The sequence below is a fragment of the Bidens hawaiensis genome, unplaced genomic scaffold (genome assembly GCF_021521415.1).
Source record: "Bidens hawaiensis isolate Kalapana, Puna unplaced genomic scaffold, B.hawaiensis_p1.1 tig00000055_1, whole genome shotgun sequence".
NCBI lineage: Eukaryota > Viridiplantae > Streptophyta > Magnoliopsida > Asterales > Asteraceae > Bidens > Bidens hawaiensis.
In genome coordinates, this window is record NW_027491016.1 from 2,912,783 (window position 1) to 2,935,335 (window position 22,553).

Sequence of the window (22,553 nt, forward strand, 5' to 3'; positions counted from 1 at the left end):
ATCCTTTATTTTGATTAAAAATCACCAAATTAGTTATCTTCATATTTCAATTCATTCAATCCGAACTATGATCCCAGTCTTCCTTTATTGAGCCACCCATCTCCCCTTCAAAGTGTTGTAAGTGGAAACTAAACTTAGGTCTCCATTTAGAAACCCAAACTCCCTACCACTACACCACATTAAAAAGGACAGATTTAAAATATATATACACACACACTTAGTTTTATGTAGAAAGAATGCGAACTTACGGACCAAAAACCGAAACTTAATGAATTTAAACTCATTGTATCAACATTATTAAGCAACCTCATTGAATGCTACCACGCATGTTACAATGTTTTTTTTAATGTGACTGAAAATAGTTGAAATTAACTAAAAAACAACAATTGTATGCAAAATCTTGTCATGATGATATATCATAACGTAAAATTTGAACAAACCTGTTAGTGTCACCCGCAGTGATATGAAATTTGGTACCAAAATAATGGCTTTTATTTTTCAGATTCAAAAGCCAAATCAAATATTTGATTGTAGTCATCTACAAAGTGCACATCAAGGCCTTCCTTAACATTAGGTGCCAGCTCATCAAAGTCTCTTTTGTTAGCTAAAGGAAATATTATGGTTTTCACTCCGCTTCGTCTTGCAGCTATGGTCTTCTCCTTCACCTACATTTGCACAAAAAATAATTTTTAAAATGGTTTTATGGGTCAGTCAGATAATGAGCCAAATGGGTTCGAGTTGAGTCGTTAACATCTTTTTTGTTGAATTTTTTAAAATATGAAAATTGGAAATAAATAATCCCAACTTTTATGTATTGGCCGATAGTAATCCCAACTTTAAAAAATCACTATCAACGGTCCCAACTTTCAACTATTTTTGTCTCAATGGACCTCGTTAAAAAACACTTAACGCCGTTTAGTTTTTTCCAAGTTTCAAAACGATGTGTTAGGGCTTTTGATCGGAGGAACGATACAAGTCGACTGATGTAAAACTTATCTCGAAACGATGATTCAAATGACTTGATTTTTGTTAATTGGAAATTCAAACACCCGAATTGAAACATTGTTTCGTCGCTTGGATCACCGTTTCAAGATAAGTTTTGCATCAGTCGCCTCGTATTGTTCCTCCGATCATAAGCCCTAACACATCTTTTGAAACTCAGAAAAAAACTAAACGGTGTTAAGTGTTTTTAAGCGGAGGTTCATTGAGACTAAAATAGTTGAAAGTTGGGACCGTTGGTAGCGATTTTTAAAGTTGGGATTATTATGGGCCAATACATAAAAGTTGGGAGATAACTTTTATTAGAACGGTCACTTTTATGTATTTAGGCTACCGCACTCTCCAAATTTGGAGAGTCCCAATGCCCTACTCTGGCCAAACTATGTTGTCTTAACCGAGCCCACGACTAGAGCGTTCCCCCGAGAAACCATACAACCGACCGCCACTTGACAGTCATTGTGCCACCACAAGAGCATAACTCTCTAGCATAACACGCTGTGGGACGAAAACCCGGATGGGCTCAAGGATCGAACTGACAACCTTTGCACAAGGCCTAGCTCAAATTCTTCATTGCCAATATCCACCCAAAAGTGACACAAGTGAGAATCGAACTTGAGTTTCCACGGGAGAACCCAAGGCTCCTATCACTAGGCCATAAGTGGGGGATTATGACTACAAAAACAATATTATTAGAATAACAAGCTAAATCTTCAAATAACAAAATAAGTCGCATTCATTGAAAATTGAACTTAGGCAGCTTTTTAAACCAGTTTGCCCCTTTTCCTTTATAGCTAATCCCATATTGACACATTCATAAGTACGTCAGTCAAAATGCCACTAGAAACAGAAACGAGCCAAGCCCCTTGTGACTAACCGAGATCGGTTCGCTAAGCTCGAACCAAGCAACGCTTAAACAAGCTAATTTCATAAACAAGCCCAAGCCCGAGCTTCATTTATTGAGCTCAAGTTGGCTCACGAAACTATACGAGCCTATTATTTATATAGTTTTTATTTAATATATTCTAATATACATTTATTTAATAATTATTATAGTGTACAAAATTATACTAAATATAACTAAAGAAATATATATTATTATACAAACAAATTGGTAAAAAGATATAAAAATAATAATAAATTTACGCAAATTAATTAATAAATAAATAAATAACCTGAGCCTAAGCTTCACTCATCAAGATCGAGCTGGCTCGCAAGCTTAAATAAATCTATTTTTTATATATATCTTATTTAATATATTAATTTATATTATATAATATTTATTATATACAAAACTATGATAAAACTAGCTAACATACATTATCTTATATATAAATTAGTAAAAAAAATACATAAAAAATTACAAATTTATGTAAATTTATTAAGAAATAATGAACAAGCTAAGCCCGAGCTCGAGCTTGTAAAAATACTCACAAGCACGACCTGAGCTGAACTTGAGCTTTAGATATAGAGCTCGAAACAAGCCAAGCTCAAGCGCACATAAATTAAAAAAGTCAAACCCCAAGCCTACTTGACCAGCTTGGCTCGTTTACAGCCCTAATTGCCACCATTTAGTCCAGCCAAATTCTTGACCCAAGAAAACTACAAATTCTCGTGTTATATTTTATGAATCCAGTTAACTACTTAACTAACTAAACAGCAAAAAACGTATAACCAGGTTCAGAACACATACCCCACCAATTGGAAGAACCCGACCCGTTAGGGTCACTTCCCCAGTCATTGCTAGGTCTTTCTTAACATGCTTATTCATTGCAAGTGAAAGCAAAGAAGTAATCATGGTACAACCGGCACTCGGCCCATCTTTCGGTGTAGCACCAGCAGGCACATGTAAATGAACCTTGGAATTTGCAAAAAATAGGTTATCATGATCTTTTACAGCCAATATTGCTCGGGCAACAGTGTGGGCAATTTGGGCACTTTCCTTCATGACATCACCGAGCTGACCCGTTAGATGAAGGGCCCCTTTCCCTTCACCTTGTTCAACCTGTGTGGTTTCTATGTATAAAGTGGACCCACCCATTGCGGTCCAAGCAAGGCCCATTACAACTCCTAATGGTGTCTGGTCGTACATGCGTTCCGCATGGAAAACAGGCTTTCCAACATAATCTGCAAGGTTTTTCTCATCAACCAACACTTTTTCAGTTGGTTCATTATCCTGTGAATGAGCAAGATATATAAAAAGTGAGAATTTTAGAAATTATGTTTAGCCATAAGTAAGAGAGTCAACAAGCCAAGTCGCTCAGATCGGCTCGCTAAATGCACTAGAGCCTAAATATACTTGTTTAACATACTAGCCCGAGCTTCACTTCTTGAGCCCGAGCTGGCTTGCGAGCCTAAACGAGCATTATGAGCATAATTTTACTCAATATATTAAATATATATATATTTATGATTATTATATATAAGTTTATAATAAAAGTAACTAAATTTATATTATTTATAGTTAGTCATTGTGGTTAATATAATTAATTATGATTATAGATGTACATAAATTAATTTAATAAACAAGCCAAGCTCAAGCTTGAAAAACTACTCACGAGCAGAGTCAAGCTCTATAAATAGGCTCGACTCGGCTCGTTCACACCCCTAGCACCAAGATTCATCAGTTGATTTACCTTTACATCAGTTGAGACATTTGTCTCAACAACTTCAGCTTCTTCAATCTCCTTGGACTCAGTTGCGTCCTGAGTTGACTCACTTTCTGAACCTGAAGGTTCATTTTGTGCACCTTGTCGAACTAAATGCAAAGCAATCTACAAAAAAAAATGCAGAAAAGGCACGCAAATACAATTAAAAGTTAGGGTTTTAATCCTGATAAAAAAAAGTAAAAATACAGAAAGCGTCAAGTAAATGCCAGAATAAAATAATTAGTTATGAAGTTAGCAAACCTTGCGGTAGATTTTCTCAATTTGCTTTTGAAGACTACGAACCCCTGCTTCTCTGCAGTAATTTTCAATCAAAGAAAGAAGAGCTGCATCCGTCAAGTCAACCTGAAAATGTCAAAACAACTCGATCATAATCACACTTTAACACTGCAAGCTTTAGTACATATTACTAGGTGTTCTGTCAACACATACTAGAGAGAAGTTTTGTTTTAGCTACAAATCTGCAATGTCTGAAAAAACGATATCCTTCAACCTTTCTAGATGACAACATAAATCGTTCTTATATAGACAAAAAATCCAAATGCAAATGCAAATGTTATTCTATCATAATCTACTATCATGGAGCAAACAAAAATCAACAATGTTCTGATTTTCCACTTTAAGTTGCGCATAGAATATGTTTCTTCCATTAGGACATAACGTTAGCACTGATATATACTTGCGTAAAAGCAAACTTAAAAAATAGGACACTTTCTGTTCATCTAGAATAAAATAATAGGACAATAAAACATGGTTTCCCTAAAATTTTAGCTTAAAACTATGATATCCTACATTTGTTCACACTAGAGCGAATATAATAAAACTATGTACAGTTGCCTGTGTACAGTACACATTGTTACTTTTTAGATAAAATAACAAATCAAAATACATGTATATTATTACAGGTTGCCACATCTTATGTTCATATATATCAAGGGGATTGATGGGAATCACTTTGTATCCACTAATAAAAGGTTAATCTGACTAGCAAGTAACTAGTTAACTGCCATCTTTCCTAAATAGAAAAGACAGAGAGAGACCTGCTCGGGCTTGACACCACACGCTTCACGAGTGTTCTTTTCTAAATAATCTCTAGCAATATGCATTTTTTCATCAGTAATATAACCAGCAATGGGAATTATCTCCATTCTGTCCAAAAGTGGGCCTGGTATCGTTTCTATCACATTTGCTGTACATACAAACAAAACCTGCACCACACATTCGGTATCATTCAACACATTTGCTAATAAAAATTATACATATTTAACAGAACCACATTGTCACTGACCTTTGACAAGTCAATTGGAACATCAAGATAGTGATCTAAGAAATTAGCATTTTGCTCTGGATCAAGGAGCTCCAACATTGCACTTGCAGGATCACCTGCATGTCCTCTTCCCAACTGAGAGATGATAAATAAAAACTATATAAATAAAAGGTATTTCCAAATGCAATTATTAAATGTGATATTATTAAATTAATTTATACCTTATCAATCTCATCGATAAGAACAAGAGGATTTGCAGTTCCCACACTTTTCAGACACTGCACCATTTTCCCGGGCATTGCGCCTATGTAGGTCCGACGATGTCCCTGTAATAGTTTAGATGTTTATACAAAGATAATAATATTGGAATTGGTTCAAATGTAGCCCATTTTTTATTGCATATGCACCTCATTTTACCCAAATATATAGATTATATTGTTATTTACATGTTAACCAACACAAAATCCCTATGGTTAAAAGTTGAAAACGCAATAGACGAAAAACATGTTTGTGGGTCAACCAAGCACACACTAAAAGTGACCCAATTTCCATAACCACCCCCCCCAAAAAAAAAAAAAAAAAAAAACCCGATTAAGAAAAACAATAGACAAAGAAAGCGTATGTGGGATGGTTTTGGGCTTAAACGGACCAAAAACCGAAAATTCGGTTTCTTTTGGTTTTTGAAAACCATTTGGTTTCAGTTTCGGTTTTACCATTTGGACTTGAAAATATTGGACTAAAAAAAATGAGACAAATTATTGATTTGGGCTTGAAATTTGGGCCTAATTGTTTTTGATTATTACATGTTTGAACCTAAAACTTTTTAGCTGCACCATTTATTAATTTCTTAACAATTACTTAAAACAAGTTTTTCAGTTTGGCTGGGATTTTTTTGTTTTACCATTTGGACTTGAAAATATTGGGCCCAAAAAAATGGCCTAAAAAATGTATTTGGGCATATATTATTTTGGTTAATAAATGATTAATTGATTATTTTACGTTTGAACCTAAAATTTTGTGCTACAACTACATCATTTCTTAATTTCTTTTGAGTTATTTAAAATCGGTATCTCTAGTTCAGTTCAGTTTTTCTGATTTTTGGTTGATAGCACACAAACAAAAAAATTGGTTTTTTAACAAACAACCAAACTTCAGTTTTTTTATTAGGTTCGCTTATTTCAGTTCAGTTACAGACTTACATCGGTTATTCTGGTTACACTTTCGTTATTTCAGTTACATGCACACCCCTAGCTAATAGATACGAGTACAAGATGGCTTAATACACTTTCTTTACCTTAATTTCAGCAACATCGGACAATCCACCAACAGAAAACCGATAAAAGTTTCTGTTAAGAGCGCGTGCAATTGACCGACCAATGCTAGTTTTACCCACTCCAGGAGGACCAGAAAGACAAATAATTTTTCCTGCAACAATGTACGTCTTGTATCAACCCTCTTGTATTTCAAGATCATACAGTAGAAAAAATCTAAGATAAACCTATGTCTATAACAACCAACTTACATGTCACAATTAGAAAAATTAACATGAAAATAAACTAACCTTGTGATGTTCCTCTGAGTTTTCCCACAGCAATAAATTCAAGTATCCTTTCCTTAACATCACTCAACCCATAATGATCCTCATCAAGAACTTGTTGAGCCCGTAGGACATCAAAGTTTTCATCACTAAAGTAAGTTATTAAAAAAATTAATATCAGAATCACCAAACTACCAAAGCTATGTTCTATCTAGCAAAATACAAAATGCAGCATGGTGGTGTGGTGCAAGGTAAAATTCTTAAAACTTCATTTCATCAAGAATAATTATTTTTTTGTATAATAAGCATTTTATAACTTTAAAACTTCACAGAATAAATAAGAATTGTTTTTGTATAATAACTATACTGATCAAATTCAAAAGATATGGACATACCTATAATTACCCCAGGGTAAAGCAGTCAACCAATCAAGATAGTTGCGTGTAACATTAAATTCACTTGAACTGGCTTCCAAAAGTTGCAGTTTCTTCAGTTCTTCTTCAATAACTTGCAGAACATGAGGCGGGATTTTATCCTTGTTTGGATCAATTCTATCCCTGAATTTATCTGCACCAAAAAACAAAAAGATTGTCGAATCATATAAACAAAAGCATCACTAAAAAGAAGAAGTTTATCAAGTTATAAAGATCTGAAATAGAGTGAAACTACCTGTGAGTGCTGTTTTATCATCAGTTTCAAGCCCTAATTCCTGTAATATGATAGCATGCAACATATTAAATTAAGAAATGATTCATAATTTCATACCATAATGAAAATTTTGAATAAGAATGTAAGAGATTAATATAACTAGAACTGGTTGTAAAGGTTACCTTTTTGATAGCCTTATACTGCTCGTTTAATAAGTAACGACGTTGTTCAGTACTTATTTTCTCTTCAATAGCTTTTGCAATGGATTCCTTATTAAAAAAGTAAAAAACCAAGTATATTGAAATGGTACTAAGAACAAAGATTATTACTTAGGAGAATTACATATAATAAGATGTTATCAGTACTTACCTGAATCTTATGTATCTCCATTTCTTTCTTTAATAGTTCAAGACTGAGTCTCAATCGTTTATACACCTAAATTGAAAATATTGTTAAAAAGGAGAGAGGATAGCAAGCATTCATTTGAAACATTACTGTGACTTACGTCTAACTCTTCAAGCACTTGCTGGCATTGTAATTTGTTGGAACCAGATATTGCAGCACCAAAGTCTGCTAATCTTGGATAATTAAAGTCACCAATATGCTGCAGAAAACAAAAGCAGTTCATCCAATAATGCAATGAAAAAAGAACAATTTAGTTCAAAAATCTGTTAACTGAAAAGGCGGATGCAAAATATAACAGTCTTCCAGCTAAGCACACGTTATCTGACCATAAGCAGATGCATAAATAATAGTGGAATTAAATCTCTGACTTGAGCATTGTAAAATAAATAAGCAAATATAACAAATTGGTAAGGCTCTAACTTGAGTTACTTTTAGTTCAAACTATTTTATAAAGTATGTGAAGTGCAGACTTTTGTACATTAATGTATCACCGACGCACGCTCGTCTATTATAAGAGGAAAGGACTATAAAATTAAAGTTGATGTAATAAAACACTGATCTAGATAAAGCATCAAATGCTCATATATTTTCTAACTTGTGGATGTAATCATACAGTGATCTATATAAAACTTCCCAAATTTTAATGTATACTTCATTTTTGTTTTGTAAGATTGTTGCATGATAGCAAAAACAGTGAATCAATGAGTATAAATGTATAATACTTCCCACAACTTTACAAAAGTAAAAGCAAAACTCCACATCTATATCTAGTGTAACTAAAAAAAGCTAAACCTGATTGTAGGTTTGAACATGATCCCTCCATAGAGAACTTGTCTTCAAAACATCTCTAAGGGTTGTGATGACCTCAAATGATGTTGCCTTGATGACATCATCATCCTTGTTGTATGGTGAATCCTAGAATACAAAAACATATCAGAATATAAGTAGCATATGATCAAAGAGTGTCGATGAAAGTAGATACATAATTTACTTATTGCATATCCATATATTTTAGTATAAGAGTAGATGATACCTTCAGATGATCCACTTTGACTGTAAGAGGATCGTCACTAACCTGTAAAAGATGCAATAATTCAAGTCCCAAAACAAAATATCAAAATGAGATAAAATGTAAAATATATCTTCAAATAGTATACCTTGATGCTTCTAACTATAGATGGCAATTCCATGAGTGCTTTATTCAAAGACTTTGATTATAATTGTAATAAACTAATAATATCGTTTTATCATCACAATTAAGACATTACTTATTTACAAATCTTTTTAGAAATATGAACAAAACAGTATCAATTGGTTCAGCCTAACCCAGTTTAACCCATCACACATCCCGCCGATCTTTGCCACCTCAGCATGTAACTGAAAACATACAAAAAGAAAGCTTTCACTCACCATCTCTGTTATCCGAAGGCGTCTATGACCAATAAGAACAACTTGATCTCCTTGAATACTCGTTATCTATTTAGAAAAATCAAAAATTGACCATGAGCATACATAACATATACAAGCATAACAAATTCACTACTGCCACAATTAACAACAATAGGATCATAAGTACCTGAGCCAGTGTACCAACTTCATGGAGTCGGTTAAGCAAATCTTTGCCCTTGAGCTCATATATGTTTTTCTCTGCATCTGAACTGGTGGTCTCAGATCCCGGTTCATCTTTTACAAGAAATGCACCAGCATAAGGAGCCTGTCGTTTCCGGCTTTCTACCAATGCTGCTAGCAGTTTAGGATCCTTCATAGAGTATAAGTAAATGTTAAAACAACACAATAAAGAACATAAATTGCTTCTAAAGGAGATAAAAGTAGTTAATGTTATCATAACTTTAGTTATAAGTAAAACTAATCAAATCCCATTAGAATTAGCATCCTTAAACATATCATAGACCTATAATCTGACATTCTGACTTGAAAACAAAGAAACATAACTAATTATCAAGCAACAACCTGTAAATAGCATGAAGAAAGAAAACTGATATGTCACTTGCTTTTACAACTAGAATAAAAGCGTAACCAGTTGAGAAGAATCCAAAGGGCTTTCTATTGAGTTATTTTGTACCTTGACATAAGTTGTAAAATGATAACAAAAACTATTGTGTTATATAAGTTGCAAAATGACCATAGCTATCAAAGGCGCTAGGCACACTCAAGGCATAGACCTCGCCCGGGGCCTAGGCGCAAGGCGTAAAAATAGTAAGGGCCTAAGAAAAAAAGACGCACTTAAATAAAAAAAATATTTTCATATAAAACAAACATAAACTATTATCTAACATTTAATATCATCTAATTACTACCAAAAGTTCCAAAAGAGTCAAGCCTCAAATTTCCGAAACTTGAATACCAAAATGTTCAAAATATGAAAACCAAAAGTTCAAAAGTAATAAATAGTAAATGCTCGAATAATCATTGTTCTTGGTCCATCATCAATACCAATAGAGGTGTCATCGACTTCAAGAAGCGAAGGCCTAGGAACTAGAAGCGCATATATTGGACCTCGCCTAGAAAATGGCCCTGTACGCAAGACGCGAGGGCTTTTGATAACTATGAAAATGACAACATAAACTATTGTGTCATTGAATTTGTATAACGACAACAAATATATCGTGTTATGTAAGTTGTAAAACGATAACAGAAACTATTGTGTTAGGTTATACCTTGACATATATTGGCATATAAAATCCAGGAAACAAAGGTCTATGTGGCAATGGCAATGCCAACACCTGCAAATACTAAAATTTAGAACAGCATTTAGCTTTTATTAAACAAATTAATCACAAAATTAGAACTCTATACAAAATTAATTAATAATATAATAACCGTGAGAAAATCATCTGGTTTTTTGATAGCAGTAGGAACAATAGCTGCCGATTCAGCTTCTTCAACAGCAGACACAGCATCCGCACCGGACTTATCACTCGAGTCCGAGCAGAAGAACACTCGGTGAGCAAACCTAGGGTTTTGAAACCCTAGAACAGCTCGCAGCACGCCGTGCAACGGCGAGTTTAATTTGATTCCATGGCGTGAAGTGGCGTGTGAGTGTGTTGTGAAACGAGGCTGGTGTAAGCAGATTGAAGACCTTAGAGCCTTCAACATTAGGGTTTGTGTGGATTGGTTGATGAAGAAGATGACTGTTGAAGGACTTGAGGAACAAGAAAGTGTAGAGGATTCAATGGTTTGACTAAAGCCCACCATAAACCCTACTTAGTTCAAGATGTTGGTTACTTTAGTTATATTATTATTATTATTATTATTATTATTATTTCGATGGTACTCTCGAAATCTAGTTAGGTTGGTCAACGAGAAACGATAACGAGTGTTTTACTTGACGGTTAAAATGATTGAGAGTTAGTTGTTGTAATTAAAACCTTATATCAATAATTTAACTTATAGTCGTATGTAAGGGTATAGTTAAACCCAAGATGTTTAAACTAATACAAAATAGTTTTCTAAAGATTTGATAGAGCACAAATGTTTCTTCATATTTAAGAAACGTCTTCAATCAAAGATAGATCTAATCATACAGGTAGACTGAGAGTCTTAGCGCTATTGATGACTCATAAAAACTGTGAAAAAGAATAGTTTGATGTTTAAAATGTTTTAACACATAAATCAAACTATGTGTTAATTATTGTTTGGACTTTCAAAACTATACCTTCTAAAGTTTTATGATTTAAAGCCCGGCCCGGTAAAGGTTATAAACTAGATCCTATCATGATCTGGGTAATTGATACAATCCTATGATGTAAATATAGGTTGAAAAACATATTCAGTTTACCGGTAAGGAAATGATTTAAAAGCTCATTTGCAATGATGAAGCGCTTTATTCTTTCAAAAACTGAATACAATTTACTCTTTCAAAACGTGAACGTATTTAACTTTATTTTAAAATCCTGAAAGTGTCTTTAACATAATAGTTTGAATGGTACTTAAAAGCATTTGTCTTGTAAGAAAGTTTGACGGGACATCACTCAAACAATTAGTACACATTTAGTTGGATCCAGTTCATATATGTATTGCAGATGAGACATGGTAACCAGTTAGCAACGAATCTAGTTGTAGACATACGTAAACCCACGTCTTAGTAACCTAGTGCGTATAAATGGTTGCACAATTAGGGAGAGAAAGTCTCACCGAATGTACAGGCTATCATTTACATCTGGACAAGTGAAGAGTGTTTTATTGTTCATAAAATGTTTTGTTTGATTGCGTTATGCATCAGCATTTGCTAATGTTGTTTCGAAATATTTTCAGGTAATCAAGAACAAGGATGTTAGCAATGATGTATGTCGAATAAAGCCATGAGTGGATGACTGCTTTAGTATATCAAGACTTTGTGGCTTATCATTTTTAAATCATTGTATCAGTTTTTGGATGAAATGGGAAGGTGAATATTAAACAAATGTTTTGTTTCAATAAATGGTGCTTAGATCCCTTTTCAATTAAGTTAATTTTTAGCCGGTTCTTGACTTATTATTAGTTTAAAAAAGATGCATATTATTTTTGTACGCAACATTTTCAAAACAAATGCTAGCTAATGGTCATACATTCATACCCTAGTGCCAATGGTGACAGTAACCTTATGTACTTATCCTCTAATACGTATTCATGTGAAATCATAATTAAGGGGTGCTTTTCATCCCCATATCCATTCTTTTATTGTTAATGCGAGTGTATGTGAATGAAAGTACGAGAAAAATAATTGAAAAAGAAGTAAAAAAATATCATTTAGTTAAATAGGGAGAGATGTGAGGAATGAAATGCAAAGAGGTTTATAAAAAATGATAAATAAATTTAGAACATGGTTTTTTCTTTTTTTTTTTTTGGGGGGGGGGGGGTGGTTTAAATTATAACTTATAAGAATGAGGATGGGGATGAGGGATGGAGTGTGAATGCTCTTACTTCTTAGGAGACTAAAAACCTAAAAGCGTGATCAACGACGAGGGATGGTCGATGGTTATGAACGGCTGTGGTGGTTGTGGTCAACGATGGTGGCCAACGAAGCGGTGATGGTTTTGATTGGACGATGGCAGCAAAAACTTTGTTGATCTTGTCAGCCCAAATCTTAGAAGTCAACATGAAATAACATAGTTTTTTGACTTTTTCCTTATCTATTGAAAACTGTTTCTACAAATATCAGTTTTCCTTTGAATAACTGTTTCAATAAATAGCAGTATAATTATTTTTTTGTTGATACAAAAAGACATGCACCAGCCGGAAATCGAACCCGGGTCTGTACCGTGGCAGGGTACTATTCTACCACTAGACCACTGGTGCTATATTGTTTTGATGTTGCTATATTATTTCTTTATTTAATGTGAAACCAGCGGCTGTAACAAAAAGAGAACGAAAATGTAGAAAATTTACCGCTTCATACGGCTATCTAACTTTTGACACAACCATGCACCTTACTAATTTTTTAATTAGATCACTTAGTTTTCATTTATTTTTTAAAAACCGCAATCTAATATACTTCTAACAATGCTACACAAACGTTTACCACGGGACTTGAACTCTCAACCTCCAAGCGAGAAAGCACCTTGTAACGCACCAATATACTAAGGGTCAAGTTCCCTTTTAGTGGCACCAAGAAAGAAAGAAAGAAAGACAAGCAAAAAGGGTAGAAGCAGCCGAGACACCAAGACTAAACTAAGACTAATCTATATGCCTCCCAAAAATCGTAACCTTCATTCAACGTCTTCAAATATTCTTATTATCCAAACATGTTGTCAGAAAGGTGTAAGTGTAACAAAACCCAATAAATAGACGTTGGAATCTAGAAACATGATAGATTACTGTTAAGGACCGGCAAACGGGTTGGGCGGGTTCGGCCATTCCGGTCATGGGTCTAAAAGGTTAAGGTTGGAATGGGTCGATACAAAAAAGATTAATTTGGTTTGGGTCGGGACTGGTTCAAGTCGAAAGGGGTCAAGTCATAACGAACTTCGTGTTAGGCAGGACAGGTTGCGGGCCAAGACACGTTCAATGTAGCATTACATGTGCACTGACACCTGATTACGCGTATACAGTCGTTGTGTGACATGCTTACTAACATCGGTTAAGCTTCCACTTCCGCATTACGAGCATACTATCGCCAGGTTACGCGCGTACTATTGTGAAGTCACGCACTTACTGAAACGATAACACCGATTACGCGTTCGATGTCATGTTTGCGTACATACTTCGCTGCATCGCGCATGCACCTAGCTATAAATAACAAAGCATATCTAATACAATGTAATAAAAAATTAAAACGCATTCAACGTTTACAGTATGGTTTGGTTTCAAATGGTCGATTTCGGATATAAAACACGAATCAAATTGTTCGCTACAATTTGAAAATTTTGAAGCCAGCCAACCGACCGAAAGTAAAAAAACCTAGCCGTTAAACCAAACCGATGGCTTGTTTAAATGGTTTCAATGTTTTAAACCGAACCATGAACACTCATAATTGCTACGTGATTAATAAGGCCCGCACTCAAACACCCGCTGCATCGTGCGGGCATCCGTCTAGTAAAATATTTAACATGAAGATTACATTGAGATAAGAAAGGATAACGTTTTGAAATGAAATGGCTTACGGTTTTGATAACCTAAAGTCCTAAACCATAAGTAGAGAAGTAAATAAGGGAGATAATAATGGTATGTTGATTGTTTTTGAGTGCAAGACTTACCAATGCAGTTATTGTTCTTTAAATCTCCATTGAATTGAATGCCTTCCTCTTGTCAAAGAAAAATGATAAGTTTAATATGTTGAACTTGATTCTAGTCTCGTAGAAGAAAATGGATCTGTTCTATGTGTTCAAAGATAAGAAAGTGTATATAGGCGGTCACACATTTAAGCTTACATGCGAAACTTTTCAAATACACTGTATTTGCTTAAGTTAATATAAAACTACGTAGTTCTAAATAATTGGATTCAAGCTACCTTCTGAAATTCACTCCACACCCTAAACGGTCACTGAAAAGTAATTAAAAAAATAGATTATTGAAATCCACGATAAAAATGACATGATAAAATTTAACTGAAAAAAGTAGGCTATTAAAATGTTAATTAAATTTATGATGATAAATAGACTTTAACCAACATGTCTTATAAAACAAACTAAACATTTCATTTTCAATTAATACTTTACTAGGATAATAACCCGTGTTGTATACGGGTGAAAAACATATCAAGAAACAATATAAAATGTAAAAAACATATTCAATCAACACAAATATTTGACATAAGTGTTTTATCAGCAGATATTACAAAAGATGCTAAACTATGTCTATAACATAAAAAGAAAATACTTTATAAATAAATAATTCAGTAAATAAGGAATAATATAACATAAATGAACCATGATACTTGAAAAAAATAAAAAAAAAACACATTAGTAACAGATTTTGTAATATTATTTGAAAACTATGCTTACAAATACATACCAGGTTTTAACTTATATTTTCATCCGTGTAGAGTTTTCGTTCTAAAACCTTTTGAAACAAAAAATGTCAGTTATAGATGAGGCGAAGAATCTGGTTACAAACGATGGAGAGCGTTATGATTTTTGAACGAAACATGTGCCTTTTAAAGAAGAAATGATGAACAATTTAAACCTAATAAATTTAATAAGTTTTTTTAATTCTAACAATAATTAGAATAATTAATATCATAATTACATTAATAAGTTACAAAAATATAAAAGTCTTGATTAAAATTTTATTGTGAATATGTGGAAATTAGATTTATGGAACGTTGATGACATGGAAGCCTATGTGAACAACCTAGGTGAAGGACATGTTGACAAAATTATGTTGTTTTAATATATTAGGTAAATAATTGAATTTATCATCTCTTCTTCATGGTAAAGTACTCTTGAATATATATATATATATATATATGGTAATGATCCTAAGAGAACCATTGGCAAATTGAGAACTTTGAGAACCATTTTGTACTACAAAAAAACCTCTAAAAAAATATTTAAAAAATTATAAAACAATAAAAAAACAAAAATTTTAAAAAAGTAAAAAAAGCAAAATTCTTATATTTCATTCCGGTTTCATAAAAAAACGATTTTTTTTCTTTTTAATTCATATTATATCTATACACATATGTATACTTTCATTTAATCTATAGTTACGTAATGTAGACATATGCACATTATCATTTTACCTTAAATTATGCATATGTGTATAGAAAAAAAACATATGTGTACATATACGTATAATTTAGCTAAACCGAGATTTAAAAAAAACCAATTTTTTTTCCTTTTTGGTTCGTATTATACCTATACACATATGTATACTTACATTTAATCTCTAGTTACGTAATGTACACATATGTACATTATCATTTACCTAAAATTATATATATGTGTATAGGAAAAAAAACATATGCGTACATATATGTACATATTATACATATATGTATAATTTAGCTAAACCGAGATTTTTTTTGCGATTTTTTTTAGAAACCGGGATGGTAAATAAGAACTTTGGTTTTTTTACTTTTTTTATTTTTGTGTTTTTTTGTTTTATGATTTTTTTTAGTTTTGGGTTTTTTTGTGGTCCAAAATGATTTTCATAGTTCTCAATTCCCAAAAAGTTCTCACATGATCCTGATCCTATATATATATATATATATATATATATATATATATATATATATATATATATATGGGTTTGGTTATTGTAGAAACCATGTGTTGGGTAGAAAATATAAGAAACAATCCAAGCCATTCATTATTAGATCCAAGAGATAATATTGTGTATAGTAAAATAAAGTGTTTTTATAGTTTAAACCATTGTAAAAGGGCAAAAGGTAAAGTGATGGTTTTCTAAATAAGGAGAGTGCTTAATATTTGCCTGGTTGTTTATCTTCAACAAAAATTCACACGGTTTCCTCTTGAATTACACTCCGAGTTTTGACTAATAAGATTGAAGATAAAATAGGGCAATCGAAGAACATCGACAGGATTTCAACTAGTAAGTCTCTCGTTTTAGTGTTGATTAAATGAGATTAAGTAAAAACCCTAAATTTTTTGGCACCAACTTCCCTTGGTCGAATGTTTATTTTTTATGGTTAATGGCGAAATCGAACCCGTATAACTGTAAGGCATCTTGGATTTGTGGTATTTTTACAAAAATCGAAGTTCAGTTGCAAGATTTGTTGGTATTTTTAATGGTTGATGTGTTTATTTTTTTGGTTTTAATCTGGTGCTTGTTGGGGTGACCGCAGTTGATGTCACACCCCGACTTAGGGCCTAGGCGTGTGACTCATAAGTTGGTACCTATTTTGTAAATATATTAGAGTTTAAGGTTGTAAAGCGGAAGACTTAATTAAAATATTACTATATTCAAAAGACGGGATTTAAAGACACCCATTAGTTTGTACAAAAGTGTTTGGATAACAAAAACCATGATTTACATTATTTTAATAATAAAACGATCATTGAGCCATCAGATCGTCTAACGGCTATCCATTATCTCCAAACACCTACTCTTCATTACCTGTAAAACAGTTATAAAAATACGTCAGCAACACATGCTGGTGAACACGCTGACACAAAACATTTAAATACTTAGTTATCCCCTCGGGTATCTTATGACCCGGCCCATTGTGGCTTAGGAAATAACCAAGCTAAATTTACTATTATAAACATTCAGTTATACTTGAAACTGCTCAGCTATGTCGCAGCATCGAGGACTTAGCAACTACCAATATACACTGGATAATCCCCTCTCGAACATTACTTAGGTCCGGCCCAACGTGGCGGAGACATTAGCAAGTGTGGTGCGGTGTGCCCACCGTCTACCCACATATGTAAGGATCCAAACAAACGTATACAATAGCCTGAGGGCCAATGATTACCTTTATTTATAAAGTTTTAGGGATATTTAATCCCATGCAAACATTCAAAGACTTGTTTTTATAAAAGTTAGGCGTGTTCACCTTTCTTCTTGTTTGGTGTTTCTCACCGATTTGTTTTGTTACCTCAGACCTATAGTACGAGAATAACGTTTTATAAATACTAGATCAACGATCCAGCTTCAGACCTTTAGTCCGTTTGCATAACCTTTACATTGACATTTATCTTTTTATAAAATACGAGGACCTCTAGTCCTTTCTTTTTGTTAATTTTTTATAAACTACGTTTCTTTTTCATGAAGAAACGTACATTTCAAGTTTCCTTTATCATAAGAAATATTTTTAAAAATATTTATATATAATAGAGAAATAATATTTCATCTATAATCTTGACTAATGAAATCTATTTCCACTTTATTATAAAATCAAGGTACGGGCTATATCCCCAACTAGGGTCTAAGCCATTTATAATATAATAATCGGGCAGAACCCCTACCTTGTATGGCTTATTATACTAAATGCCAATGCTCTACTTGGACCGCACTTCTACTTGGAGGTGGAAAGTCGAGAGAGTAATTATGTAGAATTCTAGCACGCACTTCAAGGCCAAAATCATCAAAGTATCGACATATCGGGGTTGTGGCATGAATACCGAGGTTATGTGTGTGTTTTGGGGTGTGAGGATGGATGAGAGGTCCCCCCAATGGTTTCCCCATTTATAGCGAAAATGTTGCTACTTCGCGCCGCGCGAAGATGCAGTAAGCTCGCTGAGCCGCCATGTGGGCTTGCCACGTGTCACTACGGCCCGTGACGTGTCGCCTCGTGGTGACACGTGTCGCCACGTGTCAATTGTCGGTGACTTGCAACTTCACGTCGCGCAAAGATGCAAGACCAAATTCTTCGCGCCGCACGAAGATGCAAAATTTCAAATCTTCCATTTTTAATCCCTGATCTTTTGGTAACTTACCGTGTCTTGATCTCGTCTCAACATCCAAAAATACTAATGCGGCTCGCGGCGATGCGAGCGTGCGAAGTGCAAAGTGCGCCATCAAAGCGCCACATTGCGCCCATCGCCCTTCACCCGAGCTCGTCGTGCCGGGTGTTTCGCATCCTCCGCTAGGACTCGAGAGAGTGGTTAGCCACATAAGAACATTGTTATGGAAAGTTCCCTTCTTATAAAGTACTTTATTTTCTTTACCACTTTCTATGTGGGATGGAGTCTCCTTACTTTATTTTCTTAACATAAGATATTTCCATTTTTTATCTTATTTTTTCCTTTACTTATACCATGAATATTTTTAGTCCATTACCTTCATTATTTGTCAAAATTGGACCAAAATTTTCGTGATGTTACAGTTGGTGTGGGTTTCTGGGTCGGTGTTTATAAGATATATGGTGGTGCTATATGAGTTTGTTGTTAGTAACATGTATGCTAAACATTATGTTTGTTTAATATGTGTTGTTATGTTGGCATGACTTTGTGTTGGTTTATCATGTGTTGTTAACAAGCGTAAGTATGTGCTGTTAGGGCGATGATGTTAGTTCATTTTAGTGAAGATTATGCTGGTAATTTAAGATATAGGGGCATGGTATTATTAGGTTGTGTTGGTTACCACCAAGTTGTTAAGGTTTATGCATTATGTGTTGGTGATAGAAATGCTGATAAAGTATGTTGATATGATTTGAGCTCTTTGGGTTTTGTGTTGGTGTTGATATGATTTGAGCTCTTTGGGGTTTTTTGTGTTGATATGATTTGAGCTCTTTGGGTTTTATGTTGGCGTTGATAGAATTTGAGCTAGTTAGTTTTTATGTCCGTGTTGCTAATTTACTTGTCTTTTAGTTGCTACATTGTGCCAGCAGTCTAGTTGTGTGCTTGTTTTTTAGTTGCTAAAGTAGTGTTGCTAATTGACTTTTGTGCTTTCCGTCTTTCAGGAATGGAAGGAACTAGTTGAGAGGATGATCAAATAAATTGATGTGTTCATGGATGTAGTTGAGGTAATAATAAAAGAAGCAGAGGTGTATATATATGTGTGTGTGTGTGTGAAATAATGATGGGATCACACAAGTAGCCTTTCAATTAGAATCAAGGCTGAGAAAATACACAAAAATTGTGTGTTGATTTATGTTGCTTGATGGGACGTTAAATATGTTCTTATTTATGTTGTTATGTGGGATTTGTATATATATTTTTTTGTGTTGGTTCGAACAAAGTATCACGTTGACATAAAACCTTATCGCAATAGAAATAGAAAAACTTAACATGTTCTCATTTTGTGTTATGAATTTTATGTATTTCCTTTATTAGTGCTTGATTAAAAACACATTTATTTGGATCGAGTTTTAAGTGTGATACTATGAAAATTGTGTGTTGATTTTATAATTTGATGATCGTGTGTTGATATGAAGCATTTGTTGTAAGACCCGTAATTTAAAATATGTTGCTATGAAGCATCGTGTGTTGCTATAACCTGAATTTAAATACTAATTTAGATAGTAATCGGATGTTTATACGTTGTTATGAAACATTATGGTATTGTTTTTGTGTCTTTGTGTTGGTTCGATTCCATTGATTTCGATTATTCAAGCAAAAAAGGAGAAAAGTAATCGGATTCCTTTCATGGATCCATTAAAAATTTTACTATTGAAGATCAAATAAAGTAGATTTTGAATATGAGATTGAGTAAATGGTGGAATGAAATTTTGTAAATGATGGTACCATACTTTGCATGATTATAGAAACTGGAATAAATCATATCTTATCATATGACCAAAATGTCATTTTCTATTAAATTATGAAGTTTTACTAGTTTGAAACCCGTGTAATACACGCGAATTGATGAAAATTTTAATCTTTAAACATTAAGCAAAATACAATAAACAACACGATTACATATATTATTAATACAAGTACAATTTACAATAAATTTACAGGAATTACAAAACAAACATTACACAAAATATTTTACAAATAACTAAAAATTTCCTTGTAAACTACATTTGTGGTTATATTGATCAATATACCTTGCTTATCAAGAATCAAAATCTTTATTATCATACCTCTTGATCAATTAATATCATGTCCTTTGATATGACTGATCAAGTTATCCCAAACAAGATTAACCCAAAACCGGATTACACGAACTTTGATGATAGAGTCGTCTTTAGAACTTGGAAGTTGATTGAGCATGATAAATTTGTTGTCACCAACCGAAATGTATACGAATAATTTCAACTTTTTTTTAAATATATTTACAATTAAATATCATATAATAAAGCAACTTATAAAATAGTTGAAAATTAGACAAAGAATTTTCATGCCAGAAATATGAAACAGACATACTAACCTGATTGCCATTGTTCAAAAAATTTGGATTACTCTGAGTTAGCAGAGTACCATAAGATTTGATAATCTTATAATACTTGAAAAAATTAGATAAGGTGTGTTCACGATTTGAATACAAATATTAGTTAAAATTTTAGGAAGTTGTTACAATATTTAATTAATTTGACTCCATCTCAATAATTATTTAAACTAAGAAGCCGTGATTATAGCTTTCTCAATTTTATTTTAGCGTGACTATAGCTTTCCCAATTTTTTTTAGCGTGATTATAGCTTTCTCAATTCCCAGTAATAAAAGAATTTGAATTTTTAGGTAAGCGGGGAAATGATTTGACCGGATTAATAGAAAACCGTAATTGTAACCTTCCCATATCAAACCCTTGTTTTCTTTCATAAAAAAACTATTTAGCTAAAATAATCTCTTTATTGATAAGAAAAATTTTGAAAAATTTACTGATTTATATTTAAGGGAGATTGAAAAATTTACTGATTTATATTTAGGGAAGACTGAAAATTTTAAAAAGTTGTCGGAATTAATCCCACAAGTATCATTTATATCAAGATAAAAAAAATTCTAATAGTACCCGTCATATTAACTATTTGTAGCCTTCAACTTTCAAGGCCTTCTGTTAAACTGATGGAGCTTCTCTTCCCGGTCCCTTTAAACATATAAAATATTACCATTAACAATTGTTGACCATAAAAAATTAATACCGATAATAACATAATATGGAGATATAAACAAAGTTAAGGGAAGCATGATTTATACCTTTCGTTTTTGGTCTCTTTTGCCTGATATTGCTGGAAAAGAAATGAAGAACAAAACGAAATGAAAAAATAAAAATAAAATAACAAACAAAACCATAACTAAAAGTTTAATCAAGATAATTACCTCCAAAGCATACACTGTCATGAACAAATGTATGATCATGTTACCACATAAAACGTTAAATAGAAATATGTTTCAAAAAACATTGTAAAATGTACCAAATTTAAAACATGTATTCGTATCTAAGCATTCAATTCCTTAAAGTTGGCATGAAAAGTACGATGTAGAAGTGTGGTTTTCCTATAAGAAACACAATAATATCACAGTTTTATTTGTAATTTTAAGAGGTGTTCTTTTGAGCCATGTAGTAGAGATTGAAAACAACACATATCATTGGCATATGGACCAATGATAGCAACAACACATAAGAAGTTCTATATTCTCCACGTTTTACTTTATTGATAAGATTATAAGTCTAACCATATTAAAACTACCATAAGCTCATATATGGGATAAGTTTCTGCTACAACATTAAAGACCATTACCCAAAAAAAAAAAAGATAGTCATAATAAGAAAATCAAAGTAATACAACCCAGGTCAAGCTCTGTGATATCAGAAAAGCCAATATCTAGTTGAGAGCACATGCTGCAACAATGGCAATGGCACACGAATCAAATATGAACATTGCTGATCTAGTAAACAAAATAAGTTGCAAGTATGCGTAAAAGTAGACTTACGTTTCCTCATCATCTTGACCAATCTAGTTATTAACCTAACCAGCTGTAAACAGTTTTGATAAAAATGGAAGAATCAACAATCATGCTAAATTAAGTTCATAAATGCTAACGCGGTCATAAAAACAGATCAAATAATATATGAGATGAGTGGATGATGAATACCAATGAGACAATAATTCAATTTCTAATTGAAAACAATTAAAACACTTGAACTGAAACAACAAACTTTATAGTCTAATAAATATCAACACTAATTCAAATCACAAAAGGCAATAAACTTCAAGCTCAAACCATAACCAGTAATAACACA

At 32.9% G+C, this 22,553-nt stretch overlaps 1 protein-coding gene and 1 non-coding gene across 2 annotated transcripts; both read right to left on the minus strand.

The window, feature by feature from the left end:
* Window positions 1-344: 344 nt before the first annotated feature.
* On the minus strand, window positions 345-10,665 carry LOC143552443 (lon protease homolog, mitochondrial-like). The gene is made up of 20 exons (XM_077042690.1): window positions 10,361-10,665; window positions 10,198-10,263; window positions 9,096-9,278; window positions 8,930-8,995; window positions 8,553-8,594; window positions 8,312-8,434; window positions 7,620-7,718; window positions 7,484-7,549; window positions 7,297-7,383; window positions 7,136-7,175; window positions 6,862-7,033; window positions 6,491-6,615; window positions 6,224-6,354; window positions 5,151-5,255; window positions 4,951-5,064; window positions 4,703-4,870; window positions 3,906-4,007; window positions 3,633-3,770; window positions 2,690-3,172; window positions 345-665 (listed from the first exon to the last, which is right to left on the minus strand). The coding sequence occupies exons 1-20, from the start codon at window positions 10,634-10,636 to the stop codon at window positions 492-494; spliced, it is 2,760 nt and encodes a 919-aa protein (XP_076898805.1). The 5' UTR covers window positions 10,637-10,665; the 3' UTR covers window positions 345-491.
* A 2,081-nt stretch (window positions 10,666-12,746) lies between these two features.
* TRNAG-GCC (transfer RNA glycine (anticodon GCC)) lies at window positions 12,747-12,817 on the minus strand. Its single transcript has one exon. It is a non-coding gene; the product is annotated as a tRNA-Gly (tRNA).
* Between the last annotated feature and the right edge of the window lie 9,736 nt (window positions 12,818-22,553).

Bases quoted from the DNA above. Each gene is read 5' to 3' on its own strand.
- LOC143552443 (XM_077042690.1), bottom strand. From the start codon at position 10,636: ATGTTGAAGGCTCTAAGGTCTTCAATCTGCTTACACCAGCCTCGTTTC. The intron at 9,279-10,197 runs GTATAACCTAAC...TACTCTATGAAG, and splicing joins ATATGCCAATATATGTCAAG to GATCCTAAACTGCTAGCAGC. The intron at 7,719-8,311 runs GTTTAGCTTTTT...TGTTTTCTGCAG, and splicing joins ATGTTCAAACCTACAATCAG to CATATTGGTGACTTTAATTA.